Raw genomic sequence first — 27628 nt, 5'->3', positions numbered from 1 at the left:
TTAGCTCTCCCAGCTGGCTCATGGCCACCCCATGGGCTGCCCTACCCCAGAACCTGCCTTGGCTCTCCACTGCCCACAAAGCAGAGCTCCCCAGTTTGGCATTGAAGACTGATTGCGTACCAGGTCAGACTGCCACTGCCATAGGGCGGCTCTGCCTCGGCCCAGCTGCCCACCTGGCGTCTGCCTGTACAGGCCATGCCCGAGGCCCTCACACCCCTCTGACGCCTTCCCAGGCAGGTGGTGCCTACAGTCTGCACCCCCACCCCGCTCCCCCTGCTGGGAACAGAGGCCGTGAGGCTTTAGGCTCTCAGCTCTCTGGGGGTTGGAGTTGCTGAACAAAGTGAGCGGTGGCCTGTGCTCAGCTCCGCTCCTGGCAGGGCCGGGCCGGCGCAGCCTGTCATATCGCGAGGTGTGTAATTTGGTGTCTCTCTCCTCATCGTGGTGTGAAATAGAAAGATCACTGTCTGCTAGTCTGTGTCCCCAGCGCCTGTGGCCTGGGGGGATTGTTGGATGAGTTGGCAAAGGACTGGGAAGGAGCAGAGGAGCTCCTGGGGCCTCGGCAGGAGCTGCTCGGCTCCCCTGCCTGGAACCGACTCCTCCCCTTCCCCCCTCGCCCCCTACAGCTTTCAGTCAGCTTTCAATCACGGCAATCTTGAAGCTGGGCATCCCAAGGCCATGCAGCGGGCGGGGGCAGGGGGCCGGAGGGCCTCTGACTGCGGGCCTGCCCTGTACCGGCCCAGGTGCATCACCAAGTTTGCCCAGGTGGGTGGGGCTGCCCAGCCTGGGTGCTCTGGCTTGTGGGTGGCCCTGTCTGGGTAGGGGAGGCTGAGGGTCAAGGAACTACTTCCGTGTCTCCCTTCCCCCAGTGGCTTTGGAGTGGGGGGGGGGTGTGTACAGGTGAGGGAGGGGATCCGCAGGGACATGGCAGAGCCCACAGCTTGCCTGACTGAGCAGAGTATGTCTGGGTCAGGGGGATCTGGAGAAGGGTGGCCAGGGGCCTTGGGTCTGACCCCTGCCACCTTCCTTGCTCCCTGCCACACCACCACTGAACAGTACGTGGGCTCCTTCCCTGTGGACGACCTGGACACCCAGGAGAGCGTGTGGCTGGTGCAGCAACAGCTGTGGCTGCTGAAGGTGGAGGCGCTGGGGGGGTGTCCCCCGTGGGGGCCACGACCTGGCGGGAGGATGAGCCCCTTCGGAGGCCAGCTGTCCCCAGGGAACATGGCTCCTTTGGCCCGGGACCCCCTCCCTCGGGGCTGTGCAGGGCCCCACGGCTGGGAGATCACGGGAGATTCTCACAGTGTGGCCTCGATGGGGATGGTGAGCGAGGAGCCACCACTCTTCCCTGGCCCCTGGGGGTGGCACAGCGGGTTCACGGTGCCCCGAGGCTGGGATGGAGAGGTGACGCTACTCCTGCCGACTCTCCACCCAGGACTGTCCCCGCCGCCGGGCTGTCATCCTCAAGTTCAGCCTCCAGGGACTCAAGATCTACAGTGGGGAGGGAGAGGTAGGAGTTTCAGGGGCTCCGAGTGGGGCATCTACCCCAGGGCTGTCCTCAGCCCTGCCTCCTGGGGTGCTTGTGGGGGGCGGGTTCAGGGAGGTTCTCCCCCAGCCCTGCTGAGGAGCAGGCCAGGCTGCCTGGGAGCCTGGAGCTGGAGATGCCCCGTTCCTCTGCCTGGCACCCCCCGGGGCTGGAGATGCCCTGTTCCTCTGCCTGGCACCCCCCGGGGCTGGAGATGCCCTGTTCCTCTGCCTGGCACCCCCCAGGGCTGGAGATGCCCCGTTCCTCTGCCTGGCACCCCCCCGGGGCTGGAGATGCCCCGTTCCTCTGCCTGGCACCCCCCAGGGCTGGAGATGCCCGTTCCTCTGCCTGGCACCCCCCCGGGGCTGGAGACGGCCCACTCTTTCTCCTGGTACAGAATGGACCCTGACCATGGGTCATACCGTGCTGTGCTCCCCGTGACTGTGGGCCTCCATCACCTAAGGTCCAGGCATGTCATGGGCTTTGGCATCAAGCACTGAGCTGCTGGCATGAGGTGTCAACCACCACCTGTTTGAGAGGGACTAGTGTCTCCTTACTTGAGCCATGTCACACCAAGGCATGTGGAGGAGCTGTGGCAGGGCTAGGACTTGAACCCTTGGCATGTGCCTCAGAGCCCAGGCTGCAAGCCCGGGCCTGCACTACTGCCTGTCTCTGACCCAGTAATCTGTGCAAGCTCTGCCTTTGGGTCACAATCCCACCCACAGGCTGGCACATCCCAAGGCCACGGCCACCTGAGGGGTGTAGGGGGGCTAGCAGGAGCCAGGTGGCTGGAGCTGGCCTGATGGAGGCCATGAGCACCCCGACCCCCGACCCGTAGGTGCTTCTGATGGCGCATGCCCTGAGGCGCATCCTCTACTCCACCTGGTGCCCAGCTGACTGCCAATTTGCCTTCATCGCGCGGAACCCACGGAGCCCGGCCAGCAAGCTGTTCTGCCACCTCTTCGTGGGCAGGCAGCCAGGAGAGGTGCCTGGGCCATAAGGCGGGTGGGTGGGGGTGGGGAGGTCCTGCTGAGGATGGAGAAGGGGATGGGCCAGACATCAGGTGGCCTTTCCGTCTTGGCCGCCTGCAGGCACAGAGCCCCTGTCCACATTGTCACCTTGGAGGCTCTGGAGAGCAGGTCCGTGGCCTCAGTGGCCCCTGGCAGCCTGTAGGCCAGAGCCTGTCCTTGGCTTTGAGGAGTGCAGCCAGCACCAGGCCTCTGCTCGTGCCGTGGCCTCTGCCTGTGCCGTGGCCTCTGCCCTGTCTCTCCTCTGTGCTTGAGGCTCAGCCTCCGTGTTCCCGAGGCTCCTGCGGCGCCCTCCTCATCCCCAACCCTCTATCTATTTGTCCCTAATGGCGGTTGTCTGAGTTCTTGGAGAGCAGAGGCTGGACCAGGCTGGGCTGCGTGCGCTCCACTGGGGTGGTGAGGACAGAGCCATCTGAGAAGCTCAAGGCGAGACAGCTGCAGAGCCCCGGGACCCCAGGGTCGGCAGACAGGCGCTGAGGCTGTTGCTCACTGCTGCCGTGTGCGTCCAGCCCCATGCTGGATCCAGGCTGACCTCTGCTCGCGACCTGGTGCTTGGTCTTCCAGTGTGTGGCATGTCTTGCAGTCAGCACACAAGTCCGGAGCCTCTGCTTGGCCTCTTCATGAACTCCTCAAAGGATCATGGAGAAGGCCATGGTCACCCAGGTGTTCCTGAGAAATGGGGCCAGGATTGGAACCCGGGGCCAGACTCCAGGGCCTGGACTCTTGGCACCCTCTCTAGGGGCAGCTGTCCCTGTTCCTGCTGAGGGAGGGAGGCTGGGGCGGGAGCCTGGTGGTGAGGTTCTGGGGCCCAGTGAGACAGGGCACTCCTGGTTGAGGGGCTGTACACGACTGTGGTGATAACCGGGTGCCCCATCCGACGGCAGCTGCCTCTGCCTGCCCTAGATCCACATCCTGCACCTGCTACTCTGCCGCTCCTTCCAGCTCGCCTACCTCCTGCAGCACCCTGAGGAGAGGGCACGACCTGAGCCCTGCCAGGCCCCCACATGGGATGAGCCCCGAAAGCCCGCAGGGGGCCCACCGGCCCTGGTGCGGGAGCCCTTCGGTCGGGATCAGCTCTCACAGAACGTCCACGCCTTGGTCTCCTTCCGGCGGCTGCCAGCAGAGGGGCCGGTGGGCAGTGGGGTATGCAGTGCCCCCAGCCAGGGATGGGCAGGAGGAGGGAAGAGAACTGGGGGAGGGTTGGGGGCTGCACCCCAGTAGCTGGGGCCGAGTCTGCCTTCCCACAGCCTCTCCCTGGGTGCCCTAGAAGGAGCTGTCAGAGTCGGAGGGCCGAGGGGGCGCCCGCCACGGCCGCCTGGGGAATCCCTATTGCTCCCCAACGCTGGTCCGCAAGAAGGCCATCCGTAGCAAGGTGATCCGCTCCGGGGCCTACCGGGCCTGCACGCACGAGGCTCAACTGCAGCTGTCGGCACGTGAAGCCTGTGAGTCGCCCTGGTGCACTGGTGCCCATCGCAGGGCATGGCCAGCAAGGGTTGATCTGCAGGGCAGTGGCTGCACCTCAAGACTGGTGCCTCTGTGCAAGTGTGGAAGTGCCATACCTGTGTATGCAGGTGCACAGACAGCCCAGTCTGAGTGCCTGGGGCTTGCACAGGTGCCACTGTTCAGCTTGGTGTGCCCGCGAGGCAGGGCTGGGAGGAGACCCATCTAGCATGCTGGGACCTGCATGGAGGGCACGCCTAGCATAGGAAGTGGGAGGCCCTGTTTCCTCTGACCCTGAATGGGGTCTCCACAGTTCCTGCTGCGTGGGAGGCATGGCCCCGGGGTCCTGGAGGCTCCTCGTGCCTGGTGGAAAGCGAAGGCAGCTTGACGGAGAACATCTGGGCCTTCGCCGGCGTCTCCAGGTTTGGGGGAGGGGCGTAGGTTTGGCCTGGCCTGATGCTTAGTTCTATTGTGGGCATAGGGTGAGAGGGTGGACTCTCCCCTCCCCCTGGCACTCTTACCAGGCCCATCTCTGTGCACAGACAGAGCTCCCCAGCTCCGCGGACCTTGGGCCCCCTGAGTCTTCTTAAATGTGAGATGAGATAATGAGAAGACCTCCTTGGTGGCAGGGCTGTGGGGAGCTCCAGTGAGGGACCCTGGGAACATGGCCAGCTGCTGACCTGCTTCATGGCTCCCTCCTTCTCCTGTTGGGGTCCTGAGGCTAGCAACAAAGAACAACAGTTAACCCCAGTGCCATTCCAAGCCCAGGGCCTGTCCATTGCTCAGGGGGACTGGCCAAGGCTGCCCCAGACTAGGGATCCTGCCCACAGCCTCTCCTGCCCTCCATCCCCCAGGCCCAGTGCCCTGGCCCTGCTGCGGAGAGATGTGCTTGGAGCCTTCCTGCTGTGGCCAGAGCCAGGCACCAGCGGCCAGTGGTGCCTGTCGGTGCGGACACAGTGCGGCGTGGTGCCGCACCAGATCTTCCGCAACCACGTGGGCCGCTACTGCCTGGAGGTGAGTGCAGGAGGGGCCTGGCTCCGCCCCACTGGTGGCTTCACCCTCATCACAGCTCAAGCTGGCCCTGCCCCTTATCTCGCCTCCCTTACCCTGCTCCTGATCCTTCCTCATTGGTCCAGGCCCGAGCAAAGCGCTCTTGGAGGAAAAGTTGGAGGGTTCGTGGTCACTGAGGGTCCCCAATCTAGAGGGTGCTCCCCGAGGGCACCCTGATAGAGCTGGACTGAGTGACACTTCACATTTCTGCTGGGATCCTGGCTCTTAGAAATCCTGCTTCCCCATACCCTAGCCGGTGGGTAGCCAAGCAGGAACCCACATGGAGGGGCATGACCTTGCCTAAGCCCACACAACCTGAGTCTCCCTTTGGGTGTCAGCCAGGGTCAGGCTGGAGTGGTCAGGTAGTGAGGGCGAGAGGAAGTGGTCTGTGGCCCTTCCGCGATAGCACATGTCACCTGAGCCCTAGGATGCTGGCGCTGGGTGCAAGCCACAGGAAGGGCCCCCCATGCTGAAGCCCCTTCCTTTGCCAGCACCTGCCGGCCGACTTCCCCAGCCTGGAGGCCCTGGTGGAGAGCCACTCAGGTGCCGAGCGCAGCCTCTTCTGCCCCCTGGACATGGGCCGCCTGAACCCCACCTACGAGGAACAAGACTCGGGCCATGAGGGCAGGCCGCCTCGGACTCTCCGGCCCCTCAGCCATGCAAAATCGGAGGCGGAGCTGCAGGGCCTGGGCTAGGAGGCCACGGGGTCCAGGGCTGCACCTCATTCGGACTGCAAGCTCCGCAGCCTTCTGCCCTTCTCATCTACACTGGCCAGCGGGTCCTCTGGTTGCTGTGTCCCTCGCGTGGGTCTTCTGTCGCTTCACAGCCCGCAGTCTGGGGGCTTTGTCATCTTGTTGCCTCTGGCGTACTGCTTGACTCCTGGCACAGGAGCTTGCCAGGATGGGTCGGGAGCCCTGACTGGGGTTTCCTTCCCAGCTCACCCCGCTGTCAGAGAGGCATAGGCCGACCCATGCCTAACCCAGTTGGTTTGTGGCTGGCATGGCTGTCAGGTCTCAGCTCAGCTCACCAGGCCAGCCCCATGAGATGGGTCTAGGTAGTGGTCCTGCTGACGACTGACAAATCTAGGTTACCCCCCTTTCTGCTTTGAGTGGACTTGGCAGGCCAGCACGGGTGTGCTGGTGAAGTTACGGAATACCTGTTCCCGAGGCAGAGGCCCCGCCACGCTCGCAAGCAACAGGTTGTCACCCTTGGGTGGCAGAGACGGCCACCACTCCCAGCTCCGCTCAGGACAGTCCTGGCCAGTGGCCTTGTCACTGTCTCATCAATCTAGTAACACAAGGGAGCTGTCCACTGGGGTGTCCTCTGTTGGGGCAGGCCATCCTGATCCGTGTCAAATGGGAGTGGGCAGCTGGGCCCCTCTCCCAGCATCTCAGCTGCAACTCCTCCCATCCCTGGGCATGGGCAGTGGAGGACACCCTGTCCCCCTTCCCTCCCTCTGCAGCCTCACATTCCTCTAGCAGGGAGAGGGTTTTGCGCTTTCCTGTGCCTGGGAAGACGGTCCATGAAATATTGGAGTTGGCCCAGGCACCCCTGTGGGAGGCATGGGTCTGACTGCATGCTGGCAAGGTCTGGGGCCAGGTGCCCGGCCGGCATCCTGGCAACGTTTATTGGTTAGAAGTTACACCTAGGGCAAGCATTTTGGCCCACAGGTGCTGACTTCTCAATGTCCTAACATCAGAGCACAGCTCTGTGTGTGTGTGTTTTCCAGCCTACGCCACGTGGGCAGCTCAGCTGTGTGGACACAAATAAAGTGCATTTCCTCCCCTCTTCAGATACAGGCTCCTTTGAAAGGTGGGGCCTCTGTCTGGCCGCTTGGTGCTGAATGGGCTGGGCTCAGGATCTCCGGAAGGAATTGGGTAGGGGGTGTGATCAGCCAGGTCCGACTCCTTCACACCTTCAGGGGAAGGTGCTGTAGGAACAATGCTTGGTGCCTTGAGCGCTGGCTACTGGAGCTTGCTCTCTGCTCCTGTGACATGCCACAGGGCCTTGGCACAGCCTAGGTGGCCGCCACGGCCTCCCCTTCCTCCCGGACGGGCCTCATGCTCAGCCTTGATGTTTCAGCTTGGTCCCAGGCTGCCCGTGGCGGCTCTCCAGGAGTGGGAGTGCGAGCCGCCCTCTGCCGGTCCAGGTGTGCTGGGTCCGCGGCGCGCTAACCGCTTTGTAGGATGTTGGCTTCCGGGGACAGTCTCCTCTGCTGGGCTGCGGGTTGCAGGAGGCACTGAGTTCACCCTGGTTTTCTGCGGGAGTCGTCCAGAGGCTCCCCTGGCCGGCCCCTAGGGCTGGGCCAGACTGCCTCTGCCTGCCCAAAGGGTTCGACTCCTAAAGCTTTGAAAAATCATGAGGTTTAGGAAAAACGAGGTGACAGCTGGGGAGGGAGGGCTCGGGCTCCAGGCTGCCGCCCCCTGCACCGACGCACACCAGAGCTGAGCTGTCGGTAAAGGACAGCGGGCACTCTCAGTGTCTGGGAAAGGAAGTGGAGTCCAGCCTGCGGGTCCCGTCATGGCAGGGCATCCTCGAGTCAGCTGCTGGACCTGGACCGCTTCGGCGGGTGACGGACGCGGGGGCTCCGGCCCTGGAGAACGTGGGGTTCGCGCTGCATCCCCCTGTGACGCCACGGCCGTTGCCCGGCAACCGCGAACGCCTTGGCGGTGTGCGCGCGCGCGCGAGCCGGCGGCTCCGGGGCTCGGGTCCTGCGGCGGCGCCTGCAGCGCGGATCCCCCCACCCCACCCCCGCACCCCCTTTCCCCGCCGGGGCCCAGGCCCAGGCACGGGCGAGCCCGGGCGCTGGAGAAGGCGGCGGCCGTGCCGGCTTGGGCCCTGTGAGTGTCCCGAGCGCCCCCTCCTCCGGGGGCGCCCCCCGACGAGCCCGCCCCTCCCGCCGCGGATCCGTCCCCGCCGCGAGCCCCTGCCCCCCGCGGGCGCCGGCCGCGCCATGGCCGCGGAGGCGGTGAAGGTGGTCGTGCGCTGCCGGCCCATGAACCTGCGCGAGCGGGAGCTGCACTGCCAGCCTGTGGTGACGGTGGACTGCGCGCGCGGCCAGTGCTTCATCCAGAACCCGGGCGCCGCCGACGAGCCCCCCAAGCAGTTCACCTTCGACGGCGCCTACCACACGGACCACGTCACCGAGCAGATCTACAACGAGATCGCCTACCCGCTGGTGGAGGTGCGCCTAGGGACGGCCCTGCCCCCAGGCGCGCGGGCTGGGCGGGGGGCGGGGAGAGCTGGCGCAGGTGGACAGCAGCCGACGTCTGTGCAGACAGGAGATGGCGTCCTGGACTCCGCTGTGCCCAGTGCCCCTTCTTGCTCCTGCTGAGAACCCCCCCGCCCCCCGCGACGGGTACCCCCTCGTGGGATCCCTGGAAGCCCCGAATGCTTTCTGTCCAGCCTCCTGTGTCCCCCCCCCCCGCCCCAGGCCAGCCTCGCCTTTGCCACTCTCCACGTGAGTGGAGTTCATGGAGTTCACTGTGGTGTGAGTGCAGCTGGCTCCTGGTGGCCCTGGCCCTAGCTTGGGGGCAGCCCCGAGGTTGTGAACACGGCTCTGCCTCTTGCTGCAAGGACCCTGGGGTCTCACTCCTGGGGACAGCGTGGCCAGGCTCTCCCAGTGAGCTTGGCTGGAGCTAATCTGTTTCCTACGCTATCCTCTGTTAAACACTGGCTCAGGTATTTGAAAGAGAGAGGGTAGGGGACATGGTTTGCTCCAGTGGAGTAGCCAGGACAGGTCAGGACCAGCGCTCAGACACGGAATGCTGGTGTTGCCTGCAGCAGTTCCCTTGGGTCCCCATCTCTTGTGCCAAGAGTCAGTCCAAGCCTGGAATGAGCTGATATGGTCCGAAGCTCCCCCAGCCAGAGATGATGCCCCAGGCATGAGGGCCAGCTCCCTCCAGGCTTTGAGACTTAGCAAGGTTGTGCCTTGACTCCACTCTCCAACTGGAAGGGTCCCAGGGGGTCACCTGACCCAGTTCTTGTTCCCTATTGGATCCTCAAAGGCCACCAAAGCAGCACCAGCTCTCCCCAGCACATCTGCCCCGACAGGTGCTCAAGCTTCCCAAAGCAGCCCCTTCTGCCTTGTGGGAGCTTGGGTCCCCTCCTCGGCCTGGAGCATGGCCCTGGGCCAGCCATTTGTGGGGGCCCTGGCAGCCCCAGCCCATAGAGGGAGGCAGACAGGACAGCCCTTCAGGTCCCTCCTGCAGCTCATGGGCAAGGGGCAGCGTCTCTGTTCTTAGCAAGTTAGTGAGGAGCAGCAGCAAAGCCAACAGTTGGGATCCAGGGGGATGAGTCAGCAGGGGAAACCTGGAGGCTTTGGCAACACAGGGATGCTCCCAAGCCTGGATATAGGTGGAGAGAGGCGTGGATGGGAGGAGCAGGAGGACTTCCTGGAAGAGGTGTCACAGAGGCTGTGATCTGAAGGCTGAGTGGAGTCAGCCAGTTCTGAGAGCGGTCCTCTGGGTGGAACCAGGCTGGAGGCGGGCGGGCGGGTTTGGTCTTCAGAAGAGCTGGGGACCCTGAAGACTGGAGAATTGCAGAAGGAATTAGGGCTGGTGCTGAGCCTGGCGCCAGCATCCCCTGCCCCGTCCGGCTGCCTCCTGTTAGAAGGGCAGCCAGCAAGCACGTTACAGCCTAGAAGCAGTGGCGCTGGGCAGGCCAGGCTGGCAGTCTTGGTGGCTCCGGGGTCCCGTGACAGCCTGGACAACTTCTGCCCAGGACAGTCCCTCTGGGTCCTGCGTGCTCCTCCCTTCCTTCAGATAGAGGCTCCCGTCCTGACCTTGTCACTGGGTGACGTGTCACCTGTCCTGGAAGCTGCCCACCCAGGACCCTCATTCCAGCTGATCCATCTCCCCATCACTACCTGGTCAGCTCACGGAGCCCAGTCCCAGGACAGCCCCGAGTTAAAGAGTTGGTTAACCCTTGATCTCCCGGAAACTGTTTGGTCCCTAACTGCAGAGCTGTGGCAGACCGTGGGTGGAGGAACGCTAGGTCTGGAGATCTGGAGCTGAGCCGAGGGACCTTCTGTGACAGTGGTCGCGCTCAGTGGCTGCACTGTCCTATGATAGCCATGAACCACATGGCGCAAGTGAGATGCCACTGAGTGCCACCGGGGGGCTGGATTTTAATTTTTTTTTTAATTTGTTTATTTGCAAGCAGAGGGACAGAGAAGGAAGGAGAGAGGGAAGTTGGGGTGGGTGGCGGGGAGAAAAAGATTTCCTCCATTCTCTGATTCAACTCCCCAAATAGCCCCAACTGCCGGGACTGAGCCAGGCTGAAGCCAGGAGCCTGGAGATCCACCCGTGTCTCCTACATGAGTGGGAGGGGTGCAGGTGCTTGGGCCATCGGCTGTTGCCTTCCCAGGCCAAGTTCTCAGGAAGCTGGTTAGGAAGTGGAGCAGCCGGGACTTTGAACTGACACTGCAAGTGGCAGTTTAACGCACTGTGCCGTGGTGATGGCCCTCTGAATGCTAATTTAACTGGAAGTTTTGGTTTCTGTAAGATCAAATTTAACCCCTGTGGCTAGCAGCTGCCATGTGCCTGGCACAGCTCTTGAGCCAAGTCTTTCTGTATGAATACCAAGTGAGCCACATTTTGTGAAGCAAAAGGAAACAGATTCAAATATTTCAGCTCATATTAACAACATATTGCTTCCCTGAGATGCAAATGGGTATTATTTTCATTGCATAATATTAGTGAAATCTCTTACATCCTTTCTTCATACTATGTAAAATCCAGCCTATGTTTTATGCTAATGTCCCAGCAGTTGAATTGGAAGTGGGCGTTTGGTGTAGCAGTAAGGGAGCTGCTTGGGGTCACCGGTGTCTGCTCCCCTTCCTGTTCCACTGTCTGCTGATGTGCATTCTGAAAGGAGCAGGTGCCGGCCATCCTTGTTGAGTTTCTGGATCCTAGAGTGAACCAGTGGATGGGAACTTGTCTGATGTCTGACTCCCTCTCCCTCTGGGCCCTTCAGCTGAATTAAACACGTTAACACAGCGGTGAAACTGTGGCTCTAAATCTAAATTAATTGGAAGTTCAGTTCCTTAGTCACATGGGTGCTCCCTAGTGGGGGCTGGGGACTGCTTCAGTGGGTGGGGCAGCCTGGCACTGCCACTCCTCCAGCTGAGTGTCAGGGCCACACGAGGTTCCGGGGATGAGGCTCCTGAGCCTCCAGTGCGCCTGCTCTGGCCACAGGGCTTTAGAAGTGTGCTCGTGGGCAGGTGGTCTCCTGCTCCTGCCCTGCAGGTGTCCACTCCCGAGTCCCAGCTTCCGCGGGAGGGAGTGCATGCTTACCTATCTTGTGGGCAGCTGGGAACACTGACCTTAGTCCCCTTGAGATGGCCACACCCCACTCTGTCCACATGATGGTCCTGGGGTGTCATACGGGCCCCGAGGCGTGGCAGCAGCCCTCCAGGTCCACATTCCAACACTCTGTTCCATGGTAAGTTCTAGAATCTGTGACCTCATGTGCTCTGTGTGTACGGCGGGTGGACAGATGCTGGCTAAGTAAAGAAAGTCCAGGAGATGGGCTGTTTCGCCTGCATTTTGTTTGGCAGCCTTGTCCTCTCTCCATCCTTCCCTGCACCTGCTCTCAGCTCCCACCTCTCCATCCACGCTCAGCTCCCATGCGGCCTGGCATGAGTCTTGTGCCTGCAGCCCTGTGGGAACCCATACCTCCCTTTTGGTTCCTGATGGCCCTGGGAGACTTTGCCGAGTTCTTGCCTCCCCGCCCCGCCCCCTTGCCCTCTTGGCCACCTCTTCGTGTGCAGTGCCTGTCATTGTCTGCTACAGGTGTCAGTGGTGCTTGTCCTGCCCCCACAGTGCAGGGGGACACTGAGCAAGCGCCCTGTGTGCCTGCTCTCGGGTGCTGCTGCAGTGTGCCTCAGTGTGGTAGGCCCAGCAGCAGGTGTTCTCTGCCCTTATTACAGATGGGCACACCGAGGCACACCTGGCCGTGGGCACACAGCCAAAGGTGCAGATGGGACATGAATGCCCCGGGCCACATCCCCCAGCAGGCTCATCACCCTCAAGCAGTTCCTCCCTCTCCTTCCCAGCAAACCCCTGGCAGGGCAGAGCCTAAATGCTTGCTTGTTTTTTTTTTTTTTTTTTTTTAAAGATTTATTTGATTTATTTGAAAGGCAGAGTGAAAGAAGCAAAGAGATCTTCCATGCACTGGTTCACCCCCCAAATGGTCACAGCAAGAGCTGGGCTGGGTACATTATCCGGTAGCTGCAGGGGAGCCTCAGGGTTCAACTCTCCGAGCTCTACTAGTCTCTACTGCAGCCAGGGCCGTTATGCAGGAGGTCCAGGGAGGGTCCCAGTCTAGTGTGGGGGGCGCCTCACTGTCCACCTTGACCCTGCCCTGGACCCCTGCTGAGCACCAACTTGGGTTTCCTCCCACGCAGGGTGTCACCGAGGGCTACAATGGCACCATCTTTGCCTACGGCCAGACGGGCAGCGGGAAGTCCTTCACTATGCAGGGCCTGCCGGACCCGCCCTCCCAGCGGGGCATCATTCCCAGGGCCTTTGAGCACGTGTTTGAGAGTGTGCAGGTACAGCGTTGGGTGGAGGGCTTGCCAGGCTGTGCTGTCAGGGGCTGGCCTTGCAGGCTCACAGCTGCAGGGTGAGCACTGTTTTCTGGGCAGCTGGTAGAGACAAGGTCACCCTAGGATATGGTGATGTTGGTCCCGAACTCCCGGTGGCCCTGGCTTGGACCTGTCTTGAGCTTCTGTTTGGATTAACTCATTGCTACTGTCCAAGCCTGTGTGGGGAGCTCTTTGCCTAATGAGGTCACCAAGCTTCGAGACCAGGGGGTAACTTAGAGCCCATTTCTGAGGTGGGGGGGGGTTGAGACTTGGAGCCCCTGATGGCCGGGGCAAGTCCTTCCCAGTGCCCGGGCTGTAGGGGGACCATGGGTGGCACTGGGTGGAAAGTCCCCCAATGGGAAATGGCAGAACCTGGCCTGTGAGGGAGCAGCTGGGAGCTGGGGCTGGCTTGAGCCTCACCTGACCCCAGGGAGGACTTTGCTCTTGTCCCTGAGGCTTATGGCTGGAACCTTGGGCATAGCAGGTGGATACAGTGCAGCTTGGAGAGGCCTGGCCTCTCCCGCTCCCTGGCTGCAGAGGACTGTAGCCCAGGGCGGGCTGGGCAGCCGGTGGCTTGGAGCTCAGTCCTGTCTGTGCTTCTCAACCCTGCAGTGCGCAGAGAACACCAAGTTCCTGGTGCGGGCCTCCTACCTGGAGATCTACAATGAGGACGTGCGGGATCTGCTGGGGGCAGACACCAAGCAGAAGCTGGAGGTGGGTGCAGGGGTGGCGGAAGGGGGGATGCTGCTCCTGCCCCGGGGCTCTCGTGCCAGTTCACACTAGGTGGGGACTTTGAACTTGGACTGTGGAGTGTCCTCAGTCAGATTTCATGGTGCAGGGGAAGTATAATGGGCCTCCCCGATCATCGGGCGACGGTGTCTCCTGGGTGCCCCCGCAGCTGCTCAAACACGGAGTTGGTGATAGGCGTCATTTGACTAACTACACTACTAGCCTTTAACTGCTACACAAGGAGTGCTCAGGGAATCTGTAAAGACCCCTGTGCTGAAAAAAAGGCCATAGCAATGGTCACCTGTTAAGCCCTTCCTGCCTACCGGCTGTTGGCACATCCTCCTGCCTCCTGCTAAGTCATCTGGTTGGTGGCTGAGACCCCCACACCGCAAGCATGGGGAAGGGGTACAGAAACCTCCAGGCTGCCAGCATGGGGAGGGGTCGCGGAGATCCGGAACCTCACACACCCTATTTTATAGAAGGGTTCAGTGTGGGACCTTATGCCTCTGGGGAGGAGTCCCGCGTGGACCCAGCTCTGGTGGCGGTGGCTGTGTTGAGAGCAGGATGGAGAGCCGTGCTGGGGTGGCACTGCAGAGTGGAGCCTCAGGGGCACAGGCCGCTCAGAGCAGCCAAGCTTAGGGCTGGCTCCGTGGGCGGCCACTGCCCACTGCCTGTTGTTTGTCCCTGGTCTCTAAGTGGCCAAATGCAGGGGGCAGCGGAAGTGGTGTTACCTCCCTCTTGTCACCATAGGCGGACCAGGCTGGTCCCTTAGGGACCCCAGTGAGGTTGAAAGACCTGGCAGGACTGGGCAGCCAGTGAGTGGCCAGGCTGGCTCTGCTTGGGGTTGTTTGGCCTGCACTTTGGTGAGCAGCTTTGGTCGTGGGGTGAGTCTGGAAGAATAGACCAGCAGCGGTGGGGGGAGGGGTGCTGATACAAATCCACGGCCAGAATTCTGGTGACCTGTCCGTTTCCTGCAGCTCTGACGCTGCTTGCCTGGCCAGACCCCCAGGGCCCCCAGAGGCCTGTGGGTGGCCTAGGGCCAGCCCACCTCCGTGGGGAATCCTTAGTCCTCAAGGAGTGCTTGGAGGGTGCTATGGAGACACCGACTTTACCCAAGGGGAACAGACTCAGAAAGAGGAGGAGGTTTGCTGAGGCCACAGGGCTGGGAGCTAGACTCCATGCTGGACCTTAGCCATGATCCCCAGGGCATGCCCCGTCACTGCTGTGGGCTGGGGAGCCTGACTGGGGGTCCTGACTGGGAGGGTCCCCCACTCTGCAGTGACCCTCAAGGCCATTCATGTCCTGCTCAGCTCACTCCTTGCTCCCTGCACCCTGGGGTTTGTGAGGGAAGGTCTGTAAGTCCCGGGGATGGGTGACAACTGTGCGGCCAACTGAGCAGCCCAAGCCCAGGGAGGAGCTAGACAAATCCTTACAACGCAGAGCCGCACAGGCCCTTCAGGAACTTTTGTCTACCTGCTTCTGCCATCTGCACGATCTCCGTCCAGAGCAGGACCCAGGCCCTGCCCTGCCCCAGCTGGCTTGTTGCTAGGCAGCAGTGCTCTGCCCTGTCTGTGTGAGATCCACGGCCGCCCACCTAGAGCCACCCACCTGGAGCTGTACCCTCCTTCTGGCTCTGGGTGCATCTGCTGCATGGCTCAGCCGGCAGGCAGGCTGGCAGGCAGGCACAACGCCTGCTGACTGGGGCATCAGGGACCCCTGCTCTTCCCCGCCAACTCAGACCACTCATGCCCTCACCCACTTCCTGCGGACCCAGGGCTGGGTGAGCTGGGCTGCCAGGAACTGCCTGTGACCACTCCCCAGGGGGGCACCATGAGTCTGGCCCATGCCTTGTGGAGGACATGCAGGGGGACAGGACACAAAGGCACGGTTACTTTCTCATCCTTTGCAACAGAGAAGGAACAGAGGTTCCATGCATGGCCAGCCGCTGCATAGCCGGTAGAGCAGGGCTGTGTCTTTTGGGCCATGTGCTCTCGGTGTGGGCCCTGAACCTGCTTGGCACAGATCTGCCTGCGAGAGATCGGGGAAGCAGAGCCGCATGCCTGCTGCAGCCACTAAAACCTCTATCACACAACCCATGTCAAGGGCCTGCCTGCTCCCTCAATCTACGGAGGTGGATCATGGTCCATCTCTGTCCCTGCCACTTCCCAGCTGGTTGTCATAGCAACCCAGCTCTGGCTTCAGCGCAGCTGGGATGAGCAGTCACTGAGGAGCTGTGCACTGTGGGTGGCCGTTTCTCAGTGGAGCCCTGCCTGGGGGGGTGGGGTCGGGAGTTGCTGGGAAGGGCACTCCTTGGGGTCCCCTCAGGTGTGGGGGTGGGGAATAGAACCTCCTGGACCAACGATAGAGTATGGAGAGCCCCCCAGTCCTGTGCAGGGGTGCATCTTCTGGGGCTTCCCAGGCCCATGTGACCTGCCCCGACGCAGGTGCGCTGAACTGCTATTTAGACCCATTGTCGGCCTCACGCGCAGGCCAGTCTCATGCAAGTAGAATGTGTCATTCCCATTTCACAGATGAGGGGAGAGAGACAAAGAGAGAAGCAGGTGGCAGCACCAGGTTTCGTCTGAGTCTAAAACAGGGAACCTGGTGCAGCTGGGATCCCCTCTCACTGGGTCTTTGTGCCAGCTGGGGTCCCAGCTTCTGGGGGTGGCAGCCCTCCAGCAGTCCGTGGATGGTGAGGTTGCAGCTGGAGGGGCTGCCCTGCCCCCCACATCCTGCCTCCTGCTTCTATTGCCTGTGCTGCTCCTCCCCGGTCAAGGTCAGCCCTTTGTCCTGCTAGAGGCTTCAGCCTGTCTCCTCCCAGCCCCTGAAGTCTCCCACTGCTAGAGCCCCACCATGGCCATGACCTTGAGCAAGCTGTTCAGCCTTGCTTTGCCACCCTGTTTGCCCTGTGCCCCAGGTCCACTCCCTGGGCTGGGCCCTTCAGAGGGGAGGCCCTGAAGTGCCTGGAGCGAAGCATTGGTGTCTTCTGTGCTCAGGCTGGCACAGCTGTTGGCATCCCTGGCACTGTGGGCTGTGGTAGCAAATGGCCAGTCACCTGCTGGGGTCCCAGGAGTGAGGGCAGCTGCCAGGCTAAAACCCGCCTTTCCAGTGGTGACACTGCAGCTTCGGAATGGCGGCTGGCATTTAGGGGACATTTGTCCTATGCCAGAGGCACCATGCCGAACCACCAACACCCTTTATTTTAGTGGATTCTCACCGTGTCTGGATGAGATGGGTATCTCACCTATTGTACAAATGTGGAAACTGAGGCTCACGCTGAGTCACAACCCGAAGTCCCACAAGAAGGAGGCAGGGATAGGGCAGCCTGGAATGACTGCCCGAGGCTGCAGGTGTGTTCTGGGTGGAGCTGAGTGCAACTGCAGCCCTGAGCAGTCCGTCCCGCCCGCAGCTGAAGGAGCACCCGGAGAAGGGCGTGTATGTGAAGGGGCTGTCCATGCACACGGTGCACAACGTGGCACAGTGCGAGCGCATCATGGAGATGGGCTGGAAGAACCGCTCGGTGGGCTACACCCTCATGAACAAGGACTCCTCACGCTCCCACTCCATCTTCACCATCAGCATCGAGATCTACGCTGTGGGTAGGTGGCGGGGCAGGCCCTGAGCCGGTCCCACTCCTGGGTGTGGGTAGGGGTGCGGTCAGGAGCTAGGAAGGGGGGCCGTCAGAGGGCGCCCCGGCGGCCGTCACTGCAGCAATCCCCTGGCCCCGTGAGCCTGCAGTCTGTGGTCATTGTCCCAGGGATGCGACAGCCGCCCCGCTCCCCAAGGCAGACCACTGCCCACAGTTTCCAGGGTGGAGTCGAGGTTGCACAGCCAGGGGGTGTCCGAGCAGGGCTTCCATCTGAAGGCTGCCCGGAGTGTGTATCGCTGAGACCTATTCTCACGCTGCCCCACGCTGGAGTTTGTGGGAACCTGGAATGGAAAGAAAGGCTGATCTGGGGCCACCCACAGGTGCTGTGTCCTGGGTCCCACCCCGCAGTCCTGGGCTGGGCAGGTCCCATCCGTCTCCTTTTACAGTGGAGAAGCTGAGGCTTGCAGCCGCCCGGTGCGCTGCTTGTCTCAGCTTCCTCTAGCCCAGGTGGAGCCCACATCTTCCTGACGCCCTGCCTCTGCTGTGTACCCTGCTGCTGCTGTCCCCAAGGTGGTGGGACACCCAGAGAGCTGGGGAGCAGACACCTAGCAGTCAGCACCTGGGGCCCAGCCAGCCCCCCTACACCTGCTGCTGGCTGAATGCTCCCCAGGGCTGTGCCTCTGGGGAGGGAAGGATCAACCTGGTCATAGCTGCCTGTGGGGTGGCTGGGGGAGGGACAGGGATGGAAGTGGGCAGGTGGGAGGGCGGTGTCCCTCTGGGGGTTTGTAGGAGGGGGTGATAGACCATTAACAGATGTAAAAACGAATACTGTTTATTTTTAATTGGAAAGGCAGATATACAGAGAGTAGGAGAGACAGAGAGAAAGATCTTCCATCTGCTGGTTCACTCCCCAAGTGACTGCATCAGCCAGAGCTGAGCCAATCCAAAGCCAGGAGCCAAGAGCCTCCTCCAGGTCTCCCACACAGATGCAGGGTCTCAATGCTTTGAAATGTCCTCCACTGCTTTCCCAGGCCACAAGCAGGGAGCTGGATGGGAACTGGAGCAACCAGGACGGGAACTGGCACCCATATGAGATCCTGGCACATGCAAGGCAAGGACTTTAGCCACTAGGCTATTGTGCCGGGCCCAGTGACTGTTTTCATTATAAAATATCCAAGCCCCACAAAGATACGTAGAGATCAGAGGGGAAATGAGCCATGTTTCCTAGAGCCGGCAAAGCCAGCTCTCACCTCAGAGCACACTCTGCTTTGCTCTTTTTTTATTTTTAAGGTTTATGTATTTGAAAGGCAGAGTCACAAACAGAGAGACAGAGACACTGAGGGAGAGACAGAGACACTGAGGGAGAGACCCGTAACTCATCCATCTGCTAGTGTACTCCCCAAATGGCCAGGTCGCCAGGATGGGCCAGGCCAAAGCCAGGTGTCCGGAATTCCAACTAGTCCCACGTGGGTACACTCGGGCCATCTGCTGCTGCGTTTGCAGGTGCACTAGCAGGGAGCTGGATCGGCCGTGGAGCAGCCGGGACTCAAACGCGGGTGCCGGCCTCACAGCTGGCTGCCTTACCCTGTGTGCCCCAACGCTGGTAGCATCTTGTCTTTTTGTGCTTGTTTTGTGTAAGCGTTCTGGGCATGACTGGCACCTGTGCTCTGGGTGGCTCCTCCTGTGTTCTGTCTGCCAGGCCCTCACCAAGCGTGGCCCTCGTCACCACTGCGGGCTCACGGCTCACGGGCCACTTCGAGCCTGCCCCTGGCCGGGTGTTAGAGTTGCTCCAGCTTTCCGGTTGTGTCAGCCAGTCCCCAACCAGGCCCCGTCATGCCCGGAGTGGCTCGCCTTGAGGAGCTTCCCTGCAGCCAAGCCCTGGGGCCAGGTCACACCGGGGCACACAGCACACGTGTGTGTTTGTGTCCTGTGACCTTGGCCTAAGTGTGGAGCTTTCCCAAAGGGCAGTCCCAGCACCTGCCTGCTCTTAAAAAAAGAACAGAGGAGGCACTCGCTGCTCTGGCTCCCTCTCCAGCTGCCTGCAGTAGCCAGGGCGGGGCCAGGAGCCAGGGACTCTGAGTGCTGTCCTGTGTGAGTGGCGGGGGCCCAAGCACGTGAGCCATCCCAGGTTGCACAGCGGCAGGAATGGAGTCAGAGGTGGAGTCACACTAGATCTCGGATGTGGGGTGTGGGCCAGCTCCTGCACCAGAGGCGCCAGGCCCCTCATGGCTCCTTGTGCCCAGCCAAGCTTGACGCCCAGTTAACAAAAGCAGCTTTGGTTCCAGCCAGCTGCAGACCCAGCAGGGAGGCCCCCACACCCTGCCTCTCTGCCCCACAGCTGGGACCTTGGGCCTTGTCTGCTGAGTGGGACGTGGACACTGTTGCCCTCCCTCACGTGGGACAGTTATAGGGCTGCCCAGGGACAGGGAGCCACAGAGCAGCACCGAGAGGCAGCACTCGCCAGGTGGGCATGGGGGCCCTGGGCAGGTCCGGGCCTGGGCTCGGGGCACCTGTGCTGAGAGGAAGGGAGCGGGCTTTGAATCCAGTGGAGTTGTCCCCCCAAGTGTCACAGCTGGGGGGACAGGGTCAGCATGGGACCCTTTGGGGCCACAGCCCCCCCAGGCCAGCTGCTGCAGCCCACCACAGCTGCTGTGCTACCGCTCTGCACACCAGGGCTGTTGCCCCATCACGGCGGGTCCTGCCCTGTGAATGTGTTGCTGACCTAGCTGCTCCGTCCCAGCCGCTGACCCTCGGGGGGAGCTAGAGCTGCTCTCGTAGGCTTGGTGTGCAGAACTGAGGACCAGAGAGCTAGCCCGGCTATACCTCCTTACCCTCTGCCTCAGGCCTGGAGGAGGAGCTGCAGGGGGGAGCTGGAAGGAACCTCTGCCCCGAGAACAGCCTGTGCTCTGGGCCCTGCTCCCTGGGATTGGGCCAGCTCACATCTGACCTTGACCCTAGCGGATCATGTGAATTTGACCTTGGTGAATCAAGTGTCCTCTCTGGGCCCCGGTGTCCTCCTTTGGGCACCATGGTGGTACCTCCCAGGGACTCCTCTCAGCGGTGAGGAGCGTCCTGGGGCTCACTGCGTGCTGGCCCCACTGCACCTGGCCACTCTGTCTGTAGATGAGCGGGGCAAGGACCACCTCCGCGCGGGCAAGCTGAATCTGGTGGACTTGGCGGGCAGCGAGCGGCAGTCCAAGACGGGAGCCACCGGGGAGCGGCTCAAGGAGGCCACCAAGATCAACCTGTCGCTGTCAGCGCTAGGCAATGTTATCTCGGCGCTGGTGGACGGGCGCTGTAAGCACATCCCGTACCGCGACTCGAAGCTCACCCGGCTGCTGCAGGACTCGCTGGGCGGCAACACCAAGACGCTGATGGTGGCCTGCCTGTCGCCTGCCGACAACAACTACGACGAGTCCCTGAGCACGCTGCGCTATGCCAACCGGGCCAAGAACATCAAGAACAAGCCGCGCATCAACGAGGACCCCAAGGACGCGCTCCTTCGCGAGTACCAGGAGGAAATCAAGAAGCTCAAGGCCATCTTGGCCCAGCAGATGGGCCCGGGCAGCCAGACAGGTAGGCTGCCGGGCGGTGGTGGCCGGCAGAGGAGGCGGGAGCTTGGCCCTGACTTCCAGCCCCCACTTCTCCTGATTCCGTGTGGGCACAGCTTTCCCTGTTTGGTTGTTTTGTCTGTTTTATTTGAAAATCAGAGAGACAGATCTTCCATCCACTGGTTTACTCCCCAAGTGTCAGTGACAGCTGGGGTTGGGTCAGGCCAAAGGCAGGAAGAGAACCTACTGTCTCCCGGGGTGGGCATTAGCAGGAAGCTGGCATTAGGAAGAGAACCATATCTGGACCCAGGCACTCCAATACTGATGCAGGCCCCCCACGCTCCCACTGTCTTACCTGCTGCCCCGGATGCTCACTCCTGGGCACAGCTTGGCAAGAGTCAGGTGCAGCCCTGGCTGGAACAGTCACATGGAATGCGTGCTGTCAGTGATCTGAGGAAGTGGCCCTGCTCTGGCATGTCCCACCAGCCCAAGGCCCTGTCACCCGCTGCCTGCCCCACTGCGCCTCCGTCATCCCCTCTGTGTGCTGGCTGTCTCCGGGACAGTGTTGCGGTGCTGGCTGGCTGACTCCTCCATGTCCCACCTTGCTCTGCAGTAAGGAGGCTGTTGCTGCCATGTGCAGGCCCAGGCGTGTGGGCTGCCATTGGGCGGAGGGCTATCAGGCCATCCTACTGAGCCGGACCTGCCAAGGTCCCCTGCAATCTCCCTCTCTCTGTCTCGGGGAAGCAAGTGTGCGAGAGCCAGGTCTGTCTGCCCATCTGTCAAGCCCCATGCCATCTCCATCGGCTGGTCTGCTCACATGTCTACCTGCCTGCCTTCTCATCCATGCCATGATTTGTCCATTTCCTTCCTTCATCACACACCCACCTGCTCCTCATTCATTTGTTCCACCCATGCAGTTACCCGACCCCACTGCCCTCCCAGCCCACCCTGCAGTCAGGGCACTCGCTCACTCCGGTCCAACCTCCTGCCCCATTCATCCATTCATCCATTCCCAGTTCCTGAGCTAAATGTTTTAGCAGGCCCTAAGGCAGACCCCCGCAGTGGGCAGAAAGGGGTGTGTGGTCAGGTCTGTGGGGGTGGCGTGGGGTTAGTCCCAGCTGGCTTCACAGAGCAGACAGTGACTAACCCCATGAGGACGTGGGGCTGCGAGTAGCTGGGATGTGTGCTTAGGGCTTTGAGGTTCCTCTGGGAAGACACACAGGCTGCTGCGGGCTACCGTGGGGTGGGGACTGGCGGGGGGTGGAGAGGGGAGGGCCTTGAACCCTCCAGGAGGAATTCCACTCTGGTCACCTGCCCCCCTCTTCTTTCCCTTCTCCCCATGCTGCCCAGCGCCCCCCAAGGGCAGTAAGCGGGAGGCCAAGTTGGGAGTGGTGAGAGGTCCCAGGAGTGGCTGGGGAGGCAGTGTCACTGGGTCCGCTAATACTGAGGCCGTCCAGGGTCGCTGCTCCACGAGCATGGCACTGAGGCAGGTGGTGAGTGAGGCAGCCAACACCAGCTCACCCCCACCTCCGCAGGCCCCTGGGCCGCAGTCCCCTCCTGTGAAGCAGTGGAAAGCACTGCCCCAGGATGGCCGAGGCTCGTGCTGCCCCAGTGTCCTGTTGCTATCCCCACCTGCTGATGGCACTGCCTGCCTGTGGCTCTGGCACCTGCGGCTCTGGCACCCGCCCTGTGTCCTGTCTGCGATGACCTCAGCCCTCGTGGGCGTGTCCAAGCGAGCACGTGGTGACCCTTGCACGGGCTCCTCCAAGCCGTGTGTGCCTCCTTCTCAGCTGCTTTCCCTCTTCTCCCAGCCCTACTGTCTGGCCAGGAGCCCCAGCGTCCCGGCCAGGGTGAGGAGAAGCTGATCCCACCTGTGACCCAGCATGACGCTGAGGCTGAGAAACAGCTCATCCGGGAGGTGAGGCCCGAGCAGGCACAGTGGGGAGAGGGCTGGGGGCCGCCGCCTTGTCTCCACAGGTAGCGTTCCTCCTTCACTACCATCGCCCTCCTCTGTACCTGTAGGCCCACTGTGTGGCTGAAGCTTCGAGATGCCATGACTTGTCCAAGCTCATGTGGCTAAGGAGGGCAAGTGCCAGGATTCGAACTTGGGGTCCTGAGTCCAGCCTGCAGGCCATGCCGCTTCAGAGCCTGCATGGGAGAGAACGGACAGGGTGTGAGGCTCCTCCAGGAGCACTGGGGATGGAAGCAGAGAGGGCCTCCTGGCTGTGGGAGAGGCTTGTGCACAGGCTGGGGCTCCCAACAGAGCAGCCTCTGGCCAGTGGGTGAGGGCAGACTTATCCTCTGGGGACCCAAGGGCCTCCCAGCCTCCCTGGGGAGCTGTGGGGCAGGGGTCACTGCCACAGCCTCTGGCTGTGGGCACCCCTCCCTTTCGAAGTGGGGAACTGGGTGCCACCCCTCCTCTCAGCACCCTGACTGTTGCAGGGACAGTTTGGCTCCTGCCGCTCAACATGACCTCAGTTGGGGTCAGCCCTCAGACCCTGAAGTCTTTCAGGCTGTAGGGGCCAGGGGTCTCTGGTTGGGGGAAGCACAGCAGGTGAGGCCTAGGGGAGCTTGGGGTTCTGGGAGGCTGGCTGCTGGGGAGGGCTCTCGAGGAGGAGGCATGATGAGTGGCAGAAGTTCACAGACAGGAGAGGCAGGGCATGGCAGCAGCCGCAGTTGTGGGACCTTGCCCCTGGGTCCAGGACGTTGCTCGGCCTTTTCCGTGTAGAGCGGCTGGCGCCATCTCGTGGTCAGCTGGGAGAACAGCGCTGTTGCCAGTCCACTGCGAAGGAGAGAAGGGGCAGGAGGCCAGAGATGGGATGGCCTTGTGACTTGAGCAAGAACCAGGCTGCCTGCCCTCCTCCAGCACAGCCCGGTGGTAGCAAGAGCCCCCCACCCCGTTGCTGCCTCGCCACAGGGATTCGGTTGACTGCCCCAGGGGTCTCTCCTGGGAGCCTTACTTAGAGGAGTTGGCGGGGAGACTTACCTGGGGACTGGGCTTTCCTGTCCATTACAGTGCAAGCAGGAGGCCCAGGGAGGAGGCCCAGGCCCAGGGAGGAGGCCCAGGCCCAGGGAGGAGGCCTCTTGGCAGGGAGGGGTGTGGTCAGGAACGAGTCAGCTATGAGTTCGTGTGAGGGGTGCCCTGAGCTGTATGGACAGGATGGGGGAAAGGGCAATGAGAGTTGACTAGAATATTCCCATCTTGCTGCCTTGTTTTGTGGCCTGGCCCTGATAGGCTGTGAGACTCTGGGCAGGCTGCTGGTGGGCATGGAGCCTCTGGGCCCTCACCTGTGGCACACACAGGTGCCCGGCAGCTGTCCCACAGCTGCACGGGGTGGGCAATGCGACATGTGGGAGTCTCTTTCTGGGCTGTGCAGTGAGGACCAAGCAGGAGGAGGGGGAGGAGTGCTGAGCCCCCTCATCCTTAGCGTATTCTGAGCCTGCTCGGCATGAGGCCTGGAGGGGCACACAGAGCCAGGAAGTTGAAGTTTTGGTGCTGGAAGTGAGAAGTGGGCAGGTGGGTGTGGTCTCAGGGAGAGAGGTTGAGGCGTGGGAGGCAGGTGGGAGATTGAGAGCATCTCACCTTTGAGGCGGGCTGGATGCCAGACAGCTCATCCAGGGGGAGTGTGCGGGCGGTAGAGCTGCAGGTGGAGGTGAGGGGCAGTTATCTGTGACGGAGTGAAGGTGCTAAGGCAGTGGAGGAGGGTGAGGGCTGGGGGTGTGTCCTGTGATGGGAGCCCTGCCTGTGATTTGGGGCCTGTGGTTAAAGGTGAGGTGGGAGGGTGGTGCCGCTGTGTGCATACATGTGTATTTGTGAGAATACGTGCACATATGTTTGCATGCCAGCGTGTGTTAGCATGCGCTGCACACATATTAGCATATGCACATCATGGATGTATACAGACGTTGCATAAGCATTGTGTGCTAATTACGTCTCTGTGCAGGTATACTGCTGTATGCATCTGTGTCCGTGTGTGCACCTGCTAGTGTGCACGTGCGAGTGTGCATTTCTGTGAGTGCTGATGCATGAGTGTGTGGTCTTGCGTGAATATGTGCCGACAGCCACGTACACTTCTGGGTCTTGCTAGGGTGCAGGTTGGGGTGGCTGAGCCTGGGTTACATGGGGCCCATGGATTGAGGGGTACCAGATCTTGCTGGGACAGGCAGGAAGTGAGGAGAGAGGCTTGGTGAGCCACTGGGCCTCTGTGATGTGGCAGGCGTGACCATGAGGCTCAGATGTGCCCAGTTCTGACGTCCACCTGTCCCCTCTCTCCTTCCTGAGAACACAGCCAGGCGGCCCGCTTGCTGAGGCTGTCCCCTCGCAAGGGGGGTGTGTCAGAGCCCGTGTCTGTGGCTCACCCTGGAACCTCCTGTGTTTTGTGAGTCCCCATCCTGTGCTGGGCACAGGACTGCCCTTGCCTGGGTGTTGTGTCGGGCTGAAGGGCGCAGATGCCATCTGTTCTGTCCATGAACTTGGGGAGCCATTGATGTGCCTTAGATAGGGAAGTGGCGGGGAGAGTACATAGTCTGCTGGAAATGCAGGGCAGCTGTGGGGAGAAGGGTCTGGGGCGATAGCAGGGGTGGAAGTGGGGCCCCGAGGGGCTCTGTGGGTGAGAGCTGGTGATGGCACAGTGGTGTGGAAGAAAGCAGGTGGACAAGAGCTGGTTTTGTCACCGATGGGCTGGGGACCTTTGACCACAGCGTGCTCCTGTTGGCGTGGGAAGGCGCTCAGGGTGCGTTGGCGGGTGGGGAAGACAGTGAACCTGTCCCTGTGCTGTTATCCCGGAAAGCGCATGAGCCGGAGTCAGGGAGGGCTTCCCGGGGGCGGGGGCTTGCTCAGTGTAGGGTGGGGGATTGTAGCCTCCTGCTTGTGGCCGAGTGAGAGGAGGGAGCATCGAGGGCTGCTCACAGGCCACCCACCCCCAGGAGTACGAGCAGCGCCTGGCCCAGCTGAAGGCCGACTACCAGGCGGAGCAGGAGTCCCGGGCGCGGCTGGAGGAGGACATCACGGCCATGCGCAACTCGTACGACATGAAGCTGTCCACACTGGAGGAGAACCTGCGCAAGGAGACAGGTGGGTGCCCGGGGCCGGGCGGGCGGCTGACTGCACAGAGCCCTCCCTGGCACCGGCCTCATCCTGCTGAAGCCTCGGGGCAGCCTGCCAGGCGGGTGCCATGGTGACTGTGGCACAGACAGGGTGAGTGGCTCATGCAGGTCACACGGCGCCCTGGCCACCTGTTCCAGCGCCACCGTCTCACCCACAGTGCTGGCCATGGTGGCCTGGCTCCTGCTGGGCCCTACTCGAGGCTGGCATCAGGGTGCAAAGTGCCACCTCCTTTCAGAGCGCAGTCCCAACCTGGGGTTTGCAATGTCTGCTCTTGCTGCTTTGTCATGATTTGAGAGGCAGGCAGACAGATGGAATTCTCATCTTTAGGTTCACTCCCCAAATGCTTGCAGTGGTTGACCCCTGTGTGGGTGGCAGGGGCTCAGTTACTCAAGCCATCACCCATGCTCCCACCCCCGGCCAAGGTTTGCACTGGCAGGAAATGAGTCAGGAGCCGGTCCTGGGACTCGAACCGAGGCATCTTAACTCCTAGGCCAAATTCCTGGAACACTATCCACTGGCACTTGCCCACCTGCATTGAGGCCGGGGTGGTGGTTGTGACCCAGCTGCTCATGCTGCGCCACCCCTCGCTGGCATTGCTCAGTGCCTGGCACCGTGGGTGCTTTATATGCACCCTCTGCCCAGGGAGGTCAGACTCGGGGGGCGGCGGGGAAAGGTCTCGGCGTGCAACCTTTTGACCAGGAGCTCCCAGCCGGGGAGGCGCTTGGACCCATGGGAGCCTGTAAGATGGAACAGTGGTCCCTAGTCAAGGCGGCGGGAAGCCAGCTCTTGGTGGCTGGGGAAGCCCTGGGCATGGAGGAACCTTGGGGCTGGTGGGAGGAAGGCTTCCTGGTGGAGGTAGAAGGTGACAGGCTGAGCTGTGATGGGGAATGGGCAACGGGGCAGGTGAGCAGGCCAGTCTCCTGGCCTGAGTGGCCTCTTGGGGGCAGCGGGCATGGGCCCCCTTTTAGCTGTGGTCTTCCCTTGGCCTAACGGGGACTCTTGGTTGTGCAGAGGCCATGCTGAAGGCAGAAGTCCTCTACAAGGCTGAGGTCATGTCCAGGGCCGAGTTTGCCAGCCGGGCAGACTTCACTCCCGCCTTCCAGTATGAGCTGGTGGACAGGCCCGAGGTGTTTTGCATGCCCTGTGAGCCGCCCGCGGATGCCCACGCCCCGGCGGAAGGCTCTGCCTCCTTCGAGGAGCTGCCCAAGGCGGAGGCCTCCAGATCCGAGGCGTCCTTCTGGTCCAACGAGTCGTCCACGTTTGAGGACGAGGTCCTTCCTGGGCCTACGGAGCCTGTGCACGGGGCGGAGTCCGAGATGGAGCCCGGGAGCGAGTACTTCCCGCCCGAAGGACTAGGGGCTCAGGCCATGCTCTGGTCGGAGGACACCGGCTTCCAGGAGGAGGAGCTGCCGCTCACGTCCCTGCAGATGCTGCCTGACCCCTTTGCCGAGGTGGAAGCCAAGCTGGCCCGGCTCTCCTCATTCACAGCCAGGACGGAAGAGCCCCGGACCGCAGGGGCCGAGATCCTGTCGCAGGTAGTGACTGTTGGGCATCTGCCGAGTGGGCAGGCATGCTGGGCAGCGGGGGCAGAGGCTGCCGTGCTCATGCACAGAACTCGTGGCCTCTGCTGTCCAGCTGCACTGCCCCGTGGATGCTGTGGCTTTGGCATTGCTGTCCGCCTCAGGGGCCCTGGCTTGGGCATGGTGGGGCCTGGGGGGAGCTGTTTCCTCTGTTGCTGTGTCAGTCAGCAGGGCAGGTGGGTGGGTGGGAGGGGCCTGCATCCCCTCACCCATCCTGCACCTCCGGACTGGGAGAACGAGAAGGGAGGCAGTGGATTCTGTCCCGCTCTGGCACTCACCTAGCTGTATGACCTTGGACATGGCCCCCTGGGTTTCCCTCTCCCGCTCTCCCACTGCAACCGTTGCTTCTCCTCTGGGCGGTGGCAGGTACCAGGAGGCTGGGCAGCCTTGGGGAGCTGAGGCAGGGGCACGGCAGGGGATGGAGGCCGATTCTGACCCAGGCCA

General features: G+C 61.9%; 2 protein-coding genes across 3 annotated transcripts in view; both read left to right on the top strand.

Annotated features, from left to right (window-relative positions):
• Positions 1-517: 517 nt before the first annotated feature.
• LOC121167577 (SH2 domain-containing protein 5) lies at positions 518-5735 on the top strand. Its single transcript, XM_040997056.1, has 9 exons — positions 518-762; positions 1054-1134; positions 1433-1507; positions 2361-2507; positions 3454-3693; positions 3818-3992; positions 4304-4412; positions 4845-5004; positions 5532-5735. Exons 1-9 carry the CDS (start codon positions 676-678, stop codon positions 5733-5735), a joined length of 1278 nt encoding a protein of 425 aa, XP_040852990.1. The 5' UTR covers positions 518-675.
• Positions 5736-7993: 2258 nt separating this feature from the next.
• The window catches only part of LOC121167576 (kinesin-like protein KIF17), a 32701-nt gene continuing 13066 nt past the window's right edge, over positions 7994-27628 (top strand). For both annotated transcript variants that reach the window (XM_040997055.1, XM_040997054.1), the window contains exons 1-8: positions 7994-8224; positions 12449-12595; positions 13241-13342; positions 16767-16956; positions 20070-20522; positions 22309-22415; positions 25424-25571; positions 26616-27139. In XM_040997055.1, the coding sequence (XP_040852989.1) occupies positions 7994-8224; positions 12449-12595; positions 13241-13342; positions 16767-16956; positions 20070-20522; positions 22309-22415; positions 25424-25571; positions 26616-27139 (1902 nt within the window). The remainder of the gene's footprint in view (positions 8225-12448; positions 12596-13240; positions 13343-16766; positions 16957-20069; positions 20523-22308; positions 22416-25423; positions 25572-26615; positions 27140-27628) is intronic.

This window comes from Ochotona curzoniae, unplaced genomic scaffold (genome assembly GCF_017591425.1).
Source record: "Ochotona curzoniae isolate NIBS_2020 unplaced genomic scaffold, NIBS_Ocur_1.0 patch392, whole genome shotgun sequence".
Taxonomy (NCBI): Eukaryota; Metazoa; Chordata; class Mammalia; order Lagomorpha; family Ochotonidae; genus Ochotona; species Ochotona curzoniae.
The sequence above is the reverse complement of the archived record's forward strand: the minus strand, read 5'-3'. Positions and strand labels throughout refer to the sequence as shown.